This window comes from Aplysia californica, unplaced genomic scaffold (assembly GCF_000002075.1).
Source record: "Aplysia californica isolate F4 #8 unplaced genomic scaffold, AplCal3.0 scaffold00625, whole genome shotgun sequence".
Lineage (NCBI taxonomy): Eukaryota > Metazoa > Mollusca > Gastropoda > Aplysiida > Aplysiidae > Aplysia > Aplysia californica.
The window spans coordinates 118,331-129,843 of NW_004797895.1; the positions used below are offsets into that span (position 1 = coordinate 118,331).

Here is an 11,513-nt window from a genome sequence, read left to right on the forward strand (position 1 = left end):
CGCTCAAGCTATGGAAATCATCAAACTTTGGCAGCTATGTTATTGCTAATTTTACCACTGAATCAGGCAACCCCCATCTCCTTCAATTGCAGATATTTTGACTTCTGTTCAAGATAGATAGGTTTTTTTTCACATCAAAAGATAGACAAATGAACAAGCTTTAAGATGATATCAGTAATTCCACAAGCCCAAAAATTTATGAGCACCTGATTCCACCGCGTCGTGACACATATAAGTATTCAGTGAGGTTTTATCCTGCTGGTTTTTTTTAGTTTCAACTCAACGTCTAGGTTTTCATGAAAAAATATATCCAGTCAGCCATGGTTTTAATAAGTTGTAAATGGAAATATAATGGAAACCAACTCACTTTGTTGTTCACACAAGATAAGTGAATGGACCATAAAATATGCTATCATAATTGAAATACTGATGATCTTAACATTGGTTTCTATTTCCTGCGAATGGAGAGAATGATAGACAAGTATTTATTTCATCAAAAGCAAGACAAAAGAACAAGCTTTAAGATTATACAAACAACTCTATATGTCCAAAAATTAATGGGCGCCTGGCTCCAGCATGCCATGATACATATGAAGATAAGGTCAGAGCCAAGATCAGTTAAACAATTTTTTCAATGGAAGCACTTTTACTCAAAAACTCTTCAGCTTCACCCTCTCCAGAAGTGTCTTTGACTTGCTTATTTTTCTTATTCAACAGATTTATATCAAGAGGGTCTTTAACAGTATACTCAAAGTCAGAGGATGGCACAGCCTTTGTATTTGTAGGCTTTGCATCAAGATTAGGACGGTCTTTGGGTGCCTTCGCCCATTCCATCTCGACCCCGCTTCCGAAGATGAGATAGAATACCAAACAGGCCAAACCGATTCCTGAGGTGAGGAAGAACACTCCTTGCCATTCCTCCCTGGTTTTCTGGGGGGAAAAGAAAACTTCAATTACAGCAGGTGAAATGTTCAAATAACAGACTTCAAGAGGATCCCTCTAAATAAGTAACTATTAAAATACAAAGGAGTCCATTATACTGAAAATGGTTTATCTGATAACAGCGGTAAACCGAGAAAAAATAATAGCTCCATTTTTTTTCTTCTATTTGAGCAGCCTCTCAAAGATCTGGCTAAACAAAAGAAAATTCATTAATCCAGCAGATTAATGTTTAAGTTTAAGCTGGCTCCACTCCAGTATCATATAAGACTAGAACACTACAATTAAAACTGATCAAAGTCACAAACTCCATATTCTACCATTATTGCCTTTTGGATGTGCACTACAGTACATAATAATATCTTACTCTTGAATACTTTCAAACCAAACAATAGACTCAGTCCTGAGTTAGAGATGAAAACAGAAAAGCATCCAAAGTAAAGTGATGATGACGACAATATAAATAATTCTCCCCTTGAACCAGGGTTTATGCTAAGTCATGTCTGGTCCATCAGATAACTCATCATAAGACCTCCTTTGTGAGTCCCTTCCACTTGTTATATATGTACAGCACCTCTTTGTACTCTTTTTTTGGTCACTTCTGGTAAGTCTCAAGGCAAAATGTTGAGCTGTTTTACTAAATAAAAAAACAACCCTATTTTTCATTTACATTTACTGACCAAAAAAATTAACCTCTCCTTTCCTTAAAAAAATGATGACGTGTTCTTGAGAGTGGGAACTTGAGGAATTGTTAGGTAAAAAAAATGTCTGTTGAAAAATTATGCAGCTTATTTCAGCAGAAGCAAAACGTGGAAATTCTTGCAGCATATACTCCAAACAGAAACCATAATACTGAAGTCTCTTACCTTTTTTTAAAACTATGTTTCAACAATGATGAAACGATGTCAATGATGATAATGATAATAATAATATATAACTTTTATATTGCGCATTTTAAAAAAAAATAGCTCAATGCACTTTACGTCTAGGAATATCCATTTTCAAAACCTTTCTTACTACTTCCTTTCTTCTCATGCAATATATATTTATGCACACACACACACACACACACACACACACACACACACACACACACACACACTATTTTCATTCAGACATAGGCACGGAAAAACTATAATAAAAATAACGCTAAAAGCTTATGAAGGATAGGCCTGTAGGAACAGAAAAGGCTTAAGATGTCTTTTGAAGCTATCAAGTGTTCTTGTTTGTCTTAGTAACATGGATAAGCTGTTCCACATAAATGGACCAAGACTTGAGAAAGATCTCTCTCCAAATGATTTGTACGATTTTATTGGTGTCACAAGTAGGGTGTTATCGTTTGATGATCTTAGATTTCTCCATGGCTTATATATAGTGATGAGTTCTTGTAGATAAAAAGGAGCAGTTTTATTTACACATTTGAAGCACAAGACACAGATTTTAAATATTATTCTTTCTTTTACATGGAGCTAATGAAGTTCTTTTAATAGTGGAGTGACATGGTCTTGTTTTTTAGATCTATTTATCAGTCTAGCGGCATTGTTTTGAATGACTTGTAAACGATTCAAATATTTAATGTTCAGACCCCCTAGGAGTGATTTACAATAGTCTAATCGAGATAGGATAAGAGATGTTACCAATGTTTTTGTGGTCTCTTTGTTTAAGTACTTTCGAACAAGGCCTATCCTTTTCAGCTAAAAATAAAGGGATTTGGACAGAGATCCGACAAACGAACCCATTGATAAGTGGTGGTCAATATATACACCGAGATTCTTGACAACTTCTTTACTAAATATCATATGCCCATATAAATCAATGTTGACATTTTCCAGATCTTTAGGCCTGTTTAATCATGGATTATTTATAAGAATGATGTCTGTCTTTTCTTCGTTTAGTTTCAATTTGTTTACTGTCATCCACTTTTTAATCTCATAAAAACATTGTTTAGTGATAGAAATCATGTTTGGCAGATCTTGATTGGTGCCCTTAACATACATTTGGGAATCATTGGCATAAAAATGATACTTCAATCCATGATTTTGTAAAATGCTTGCTAAGGGCTGTGTATATAGAGTAAAGAGCACTGGTCCAAGAACGGACCCCTGTGAAACTCCATAATCGAGCCTGACCTGATTTGAAAAGCTGTTTTTAATTTGCACTGATTGAACTCTTTCTAGTAAATATGACTTAAACAATGAAAGCACAGTACCTGATAAGCCAAATGAGCGCTCAAGTCTAGAGGTAAAATAGAATGGTCAATTGTGTCAAAAAGCTGCAGACAAATCCAAAAGAGTTAAAAGACAGATGTTTTTGCCGTCATCGGAATCCAAAAAATCAGACGTTACTTTTAAAAGCCCAGTTCCGTACTATGTTGAGCTTTATAGGCAGACTGGTTTTTCATGGTAAATTTCCTCAAGTTTTTTTCATATGAGCCAAAACTTGACTTAAAACAATCTTCTCTAGAATTTTTAAGACAAATAGCAAATTCGAAACTGGTTGATTGTCTTTTAATTCAGTTTCATCAAGCCCGGGTTTTTTCAATAAAGATGGTTGTTTTAAATACACTTAACAGGCCTGAAACTTTTAAGTTTCCATTTTACATTTTTTTTCTATTGTACAATAATGATGTCATGAGACTTTTACATTTCACCATCTCTTTCCTTGTGACATCTACCTGCCCCTGCCCCCCCCCCCCACCTTTTTTGTGCCCCTTCTGCAAAAGCTGTTTACACTTTGTGTAACCAATTTTATCTTATCTACATGCTTAGAACCAGGACCTGACCATGGCAAAACCCACCCGGGCAATAAGAGAATTTTTTCCCCCTGAACTTCAGCTCTTTCTGGTAATTTTTCTTTCGAACCACTATGAAACATACTATAGAAAACACTTTGTTTCTATGGTGTTGTTTATGTCTTTTTTTTCTTGAACTATGTTCATGATTCAGTAGATAATAGCGATGATTTTTATGATGGTGATGAAAACTGCAGCTTGAGCAAATCTTCATTTATTAAATCTGACATCTTAAAACAAGAGCTAGTTCATGCCAACAATCAGCCCTCCAATAGAGAGAAAATACTGAAGTTGAAATTGTCCTCAACAACCACCAATTGTAACAGAGAAAAAAGATTGTCTTGTAAAAGTGGACCATTTGGATGGTGTCATCTTTATAATATAATCAAAAAAACATGTGGGGGAAGTAGGATGTGCTCATTTGAACAGGCGATTGTCTTGGACAGATGGCTGTTGGAGTAGGTTTGACTGTATTCTGTTTTGTCTTTGGAGTGCACAAACTGTTTAAGACTCTCCCTTCAACTTCATTACTCAGACAAAGACAATGAATAGGCCCTATGACGTGGAGAACAAGGTTTGTGGGGCATACAGATGATATTTTTTAAAAAGAAGTGAGCCTACATCGGCACAATGGTGAGCCTGATTGACGAAATAAATAGAGGGAGAGCAAAGTACCAACAACAAAAAATACAGCCCAACCTTGTCTAATAATAGCCACCTGTCAAAGACAATCCCCTGTACAAACAACACCTTTCCATTTTTCCCCTTGTATTTTTTTGATCTATTGTAAAGACACTGTCCAGTAAAACCACCTGTCTAAGACATCCACTCTTCTTCTCAAAAATGGGCGGCGGTCTTGGACAATTTTGACAGAACAAAAAGAAACTTACGTTGACAGTCATGGCTGCAACCACGTAAGGAGAGACAATTCCTGAGCCCACAGCTATGGTGTTAGACAGACAAAGTACGGCAGTGGCGTATCGCGGCGCTATGTCATACGGGTTGATTAAAAAGCCCTGGAGACCAAAAGACATAGAAACAATTCAATTTTCTTTCATAAGAGTGATCAAAGTACTTGAAATTAGAATGAATCATTGACTTTCAATTAGCAAAATAATGTGGTTTGAGCTCTATAGTTTGCAATAAAAAGAAACCATTTAAAAGAAATATTTCTAACAAACAAACAAACAAACAAAAAAGTAAAGTAAGTACTTAAAAAATTAAATTTTTCTTTCATTTTCTTTCATTGTCTTATTCAGATCTCCCTAGAAGTATAATCCTTACTTAGTTTTTTCAAGAAAACATACTATAAAGTCTGTTAAATAAAAATGCTGAACGTTGCAAAAGTTTTTATTTATTGTGAACTTTCAAGTCTCCATGTACACAATTTCAATCATTTAGAGGAAAGTTTAAAATCCAGATCCAGTTCATAATTGACCTATAGAAGAGATCTGATTTGTTTAAAATATTGAAAGCAATATGACACACTATACAGAACAAGCAATACAGAAATGAGATTCAGCAAACTTGATTTTGAGAGCGATATCGTCAATTTGCGTCAATTTGCGTCAGTTTGCGGCGAAGCACCTGTAAGTTTGTTCCGGATATTCCAATAGCAAAGGTCATCAGAAGGACAACCCACAAGGCCTGGGAGCAGTCCAGGAATGAGATAATCACGTACAGAATGCCAGGAACGACAGTACCTGAAAGGAACAACTTTCTACTGCTTTGTTCACTCCAGCAACCCCCTCCCCCTTCCCTCCCCTTCACCTTTCCCACCGAAAACAGGTTCTCTTTGATACTATGCACACATCATAATCTCTATAATCTAGTCCAAGTGTTTTGTATTTCAAAGTTATCTGCGACAAAACAAGATAACATAAGTTATACATATATAGGTTTGATCATCCATTCCTCCTTTGGGAGAAATCATAGATAAAAAATATTCACTATCATCAAAGCTACAAACATTTCACGTTTTTCTTCTTTTTTTTTCCGTACAGATAATAATCTAAACACAATATTGACTAATGTGAAGGTGGGGCACCAGGTCACTCACAGGTATGAGGAGGATGTGAGAGGGGTTGGTTGGTGGAGGGGTGGAGGGAGCGTGATATGATAAATATATTCATCGAGTAAGGAAAAGAGAAGTTTGGAGCTTCAATTATATTCACATCCTGAACTTTTCAGCATTGACAGATTTTCCTTTTGGCAGGTCAAAATTGTACTAAATGTACCAATGACATTACAATGTTTGTTCAAACGACATACAATTATTTGAATAATGTACACATGGGTTTACAGTCTAAAAATTCCCACCTAGTGCCCAGCTGTAGGCATTGTTCTATGACTTCAAATAAAAGTGTTTACGGTCCTGTGAAGATAGCTAATTTAGCAGGTCACACAATACCCCGTGCAGTGAGAGCACTCAGCTCTGGTAAATTTTTCATTACGTTCTTGACATTTGAGTGTACTTTGAAAGTTGAAAAATAAATATTTCATAGAACAGTGTAGCAAGCAATTAACTGAAATTTTTTTGGGAGAATATCCTATTTCTACGCCCTTCCAAAGCTCTATCAAAGATGCACATTTGAACGTCACTGAAATGCAATTAATGCTATGGGCAAGGCTGACAATTTTCTTGCTTTTCATGATTCCCGATAGGAACAACACAACAAATTCTTGGTTTTTGTCTCGGACATAAAAAGTATCCAAACAAACAAAAGTGGATAGCTTACGACACCGATGATACGTAGCTTGCTGGATCTTGTTCATCCACTGCAGGACATACAACCCTCCCACCCCACCCCTTCCACCAATGATCTTTCTATTTTTCTTTGTTCTGTAAATGCCTTGTCCGGGCCCATCCATTGATCTACATGACATTGTCCCTCCAAAGTCTCTATGGGCAACAGTTTTTAATTTCTCTCCTGTTCTCAGCCTCCGTTCTAACCTAACAGTCCGACACAGAAAAAGAAAAGTGGCTTTTTCCTCCCAAAACAGACAACAAGATTCTCAATCATGAATGTTACATCACAAGAAAAATTTTGAAATGTTCAGAGATTACAATTGCTTTTGCATTTCTTGTGGAGTTAAAAAATTCCTCAAATGGTTGTACTGAGTTCCCACGGTCGTGTCAAAAAGTACCTACTTATTGCACTGAGGTCCCCTGCCTGCTTAATAGCTCAGATATATGTTTTTACTGTTGCAAGAAAAATTACAAACTCTGCTTGATTCTGCTTTACAGGAAGAGAAATAAAAAATTGGAGTTACTAAATTTTTCTTGCAACAGTGTTATATAGGCCTATATATTCCTTTAACAAACTAATCGCTAATTATTAATTTAGTCTTTAATCCGTGTTAGTTTTGAGTAAATAAAGAACAAAACATTTGAAAATAGTAAGAACATGCTTAAGGGACAAGATTCCTAAAATTAAAATCTTGCACATTTCTAGCTATTTAAACTATTTGGCAATAAAATTTTCCATTGTCACCCAGAGTCAGAGTGATTTGTAAAAGAAATACAATTTATTTTTTTCTGGGGGGGGGGGGGGGGAGACATCATTATTGTTATGGAAATCGTGGCCATCTTGAATTGTAAATAAACAATGTACAAGACAATTCTTCTCAAAAAGTATTTAATTTAAAAATTGTCCAAATACTTATTTAGACATAAATTTATGTAACTGACCCTTTGAAGGATAAATTTACAGTAAAAGTAATTTTTTTCCGATTGTTTAAATTTATTTATTATACTTTGAGAAAAATAAATAGCCCATTACATACAATAACATCTGATCTTCATCCACTGAAAATTTGAAGTCTCTAGCTTGAATACTTTTTGAGAATGACTATCCTGTACTTTTATACTGGTCACCGAATCAAAATCATGTTTTTTGATAAAAATGATTTTTAAAAGCATGCTACACACAAAAACAAGCAAATTTAGGCTTTCAGACTTGCAACTGTGAGTGTGAGATCGGAGGTTCGAATCACATCAGGGACCCAACATTGTGTCCTTGAGAAAGGCACTTAACACGAATTTTCCTCACTCCACCCAGGTGGGAATGGGTACCCAGCTATAAACAGTGAAAGATCTTGTCAGTTTGTTAGCGTTTAATCAGATGCTTGCACTGTATGCTTCCCAAGAAGCTGAGAATGTTTCTGAGTGTTCTCTGGTATGTTGGGGTAGTAATATAGTGTAAAGCGCATATATAGATCTTGCTGTTGAGCAGAGACATGCGCTATACAAATGCTAGTTATTATTTATTATTTCAATTTTTTATGCAGCTTCCAGAACATTATGAAATCACTTTTCAACTGACACAAATATTAAATATCAATAGGAGGGTAATCAAAGAAGTTTAAAAATTACAACTTTGAATTTTTCGATCATTTGACTCAAATTTTCCCCAAATCCATTCCAAGCCTTACCTGCATCTTCCCTGAAATAGGCACAAGAAAGAAATAATTCTAAAACATTTAGCAACACATTCAAATGTACCTACCGACAGCAGTGGACAGCTTGCGGACTCCCGTCAGAGATACGACTTTTCTTCTGAGCAGACAATCACAGAGGCTTCCCCAGATGTTGGTGCACAGAGACAGGGCAACGTATGGCAGCATAGAGTAAAACCCATTCTGAGGAAAGAAGGGCGAACGTATCTATTACTATTAGTAAAACTCATACTCCAGCCACACATCTGGGATTTCATATCAGACAGCAGGAACTTCACATTATCATTCATGCATGACCAATATGACATCAAACTTATACACATGATAACATTGGCCTTAGATTACATTATCAATTAAATATCAAACTTCCTCACATAAGATTGGCAGTACATTACTGATTTGATGCAAAACTTCTACACATATATCATTTGCCTTACATTATCAATCTACTATCAAGTGTCAACTCCTAAAATTGACCATACATCGTCAATTAAATATATCAAACTTCCACAAATACAATTCAATCTGGCCCAAGCTGACAAAATACCTGTTTTCATTTTGGCGCCAAAATACTTTATTTGCCACATGGAAAGCCTGATTGTGTGAAAAAATCCAAGTGAAACAGTGACTAGTTTTTGAAAAAATTAAAATAAGAATTTCGGAATAACTCTACTTTTAAATGATTATGTTGACAAATAAAATTCTTTTTCTTAAAACTACTCTGAAGAAAAAAGGGCTTTTCGTCAGCTTACAGCACAATTGGCTGTACATAATCAATTTAATATTCAAACTTTCACACATAACATTGGCTATACTACATTACCGATTGGATATCCAACTGCAGGACTTCCTTCATGTATTGAGGTAACATGGCAAGCAGCATGAAGAATGCCCAATTGTAGCCCAGCTGAGCCACAACCACAGCCCACACAGGGATGGAACTGAAGATTTTCAGCCATGGAATAGCACCCTGCAGTCAGAGGAGAAGGGGATACCGAAATTACATAATATATATTGTATGATCTTTTCGTCACATTACAATAATTAGTATCAACTGTATTACTAATTATTGTCATTATTTTCTTTCATCAATACATGCAGTAACCGATGTTTTAATCACTAACGATACATAAAGAGAAAGGCAATGTAAATCATAATAAAAACTTCTATGGAAGTCACTTTGGACATAATATAAAATATGCTATATGATCAGATTGTCACAGTATTATTATTACTGTCATTTATTACTGTTATTATCATTAATGTTAATAATATAATCATTCCAGAGGTGTTACTGACGTTTGTGACGTGGCGCTGTCTACGTAGCACACAAAAGACCCCCTGTTTGATTCTTGTGCGGGGAGAATTTTTACACAGAGTATCTGAGTCTTTCAACCGTGACATATCCCTCTCATCCTAGGTTGGACCTGACAGACAGGGTTGAAGCCTGCTTCCTAAACGATCTAAACTGTGCTGATGGGGTATTGAAACACAGACTTTAAAAAAATAATGTATAATACTGTTACTGAATGACAAATAAATAATTTAACACTGTAATTTTATGAAGTAACTTCAAAAGACTGACATGTGTAAAAAGATGACAACAAAAGAAGAAGCACAACAAAGAAATAAATAATAACTGTGTTCAGTCATAAAAATCACCCTATTTTCCTTGTTCGTCCCTCCAATACTTTGCTTGATAAACTCTCTTTCCCTGGGATCTATCCTAGGATGTGTGTCTGGAGTTTCGTACATGAGAAACATCCAGAGAACACACCAGACCAGACCCACAATGCCGAACACATAGAAGACAGATGGCCAGCCACCTGAAACACAAATGTCTTGAATAAACTTTTCAATACTTTTAGTAGAAAATGAAGAAAATAAATAAAAACAAGACACAAATTTGTAGAAAAAAGTAAGAAGACTTTATTTGTGGATGATCATATATATATATATATGAATATTTGGGTCATATTATAAATGGTAAAAATTGTTCAAGAAGACCACCCTTTGTTGAGGAGAACAGTGGTTGTCTTACACAGATTGACATCCTGGAGAGTGTAATTACAATATTAAAATAATGCATGGGTAGAAATGGGACGTGGTCATTTCTACAGAGTACAGATGACTGTCTTGGACAAGCGTCCATTAGAGCAGTTATATATATGTTTACAGGTTGTTTTTTTATTGACAGTCTACTTCGTTACGATACATCATTGTAAAAATACAAGCAAATAGTGGAGAGATGCACAGATACATAATGGTGAGATGTTGCGGGGCAGATTAATATTTGAAGCTTATATATATATATATATATATATATAGCTAGTGCACACTGCCAATCGAATTCGTTTGATTCAGTTTGGGCCAGCCAGATTTTCCTCAATAAATTTGATGGGGAAAAGGCGCCATTTGGGCAAAATTCGACTAAATTCTCTCAATTTGACTGTGATCTTCCAAATTCAAGTTTTTTAAAGATCATGACTTGAATCAACTGTATTGAGCCAAAATGGTAGCTATTTACGCTCCATGAGGGAAGATTTGCCTGCCTCTACTTAATCAAATGATTTTAATTGTCAGTGTGGACTGGGTATCTGATTGTAGGCTACAGCCCTCACCAGCAAACCCAAAATGACACAGCAGCCTAGAATTGTAGTACACACACACACACACACACACACACACACACAAACACACACACTCTCTCTCTCTCTCTCACTCCCCAACCCCCCTTCCCCCAACACACACACATTCTCTCTCTCTCTCACTCACACGCACACATACATGATACACACACACACACACACTCACACACACACACAAACAAACAAACACACACATACATGCATTCATACATACACACACATACAAACACACACACATACATACACACACATACAAACACACACACACATACATACATACACACACACACACACACACACACACCTTCCCCTCAGCGCTCACCAGCAAACCCAAAGCGACACAGCAGGCCAGAGCTGGGGTACACACACATACCCACACACACACACACACACACACACACACACAAACACACACACACACACACACACACACACACACACACACACACACACACACACCTTCCCCTCAGCACTCACTCACCAGCAAACCCAAAACGACACAGCAGGCCAGAGCTGGGATACACGATAGCGCTGGCGATCATACTCCCGGAGAAGCAAATGCTGATCAGAGTTGTCCTCTCCTGGGGCGGTGCCCATGCACCCCACATACAGTAGATGGCGGGGACTCCCAGAGCTGACAATAGGCCTTGCGCAACCCTGAGGACGGACGTGAGGGG

The 11,513-nt window shown here is 36.5% G+C and overlaps 1 protein-coding gene across 2 annotated transcripts in view; it reads right to left on the reverse strand.

The window, feature by feature from the left end:
* Positions 1-290: 290 nt before the first annotated feature.
* Positions 291-11,513, reverse strand: part of LOC101848545 (uncharacterized transporter slc-17.2) — a 45,211-nt gene continuing 33,988 nt past the window's right edge. The window contains exons 5-11 of one of the 2 annotated variants that reach the window (XM_005107728.2): positions 11,318-11,493; positions 9,851-10,014; positions 9,012-9,158; positions 8,239-8,371; positions 5,318-5,433; positions 4,621-4,746; positions 291-930 (exon numbers count right to left, since the gene is read on the reverse strand). In XM_005107728.2, the coding sequence (XP_005107785.1) occupies positions 619-930; positions 4,621-4,746; positions 5,318-5,433; positions 8,239-8,371; positions 9,012-9,158; positions 9,851-10,014; positions 11,318-11,493 (1,174 nt within the window). In that variant the 3' untranslated portion in view covers positions 291-618. The remainder of the gene's footprint in view (positions 931-4,620; positions 4,747-5,317; positions 5,434-8,238; positions 8,372-9,011; positions 9,159-9,850; positions 10,015-11,317; positions 11,494-11,513) is intronic. The other variant, XR_220926.2, reaches the window with a different exon arrangement.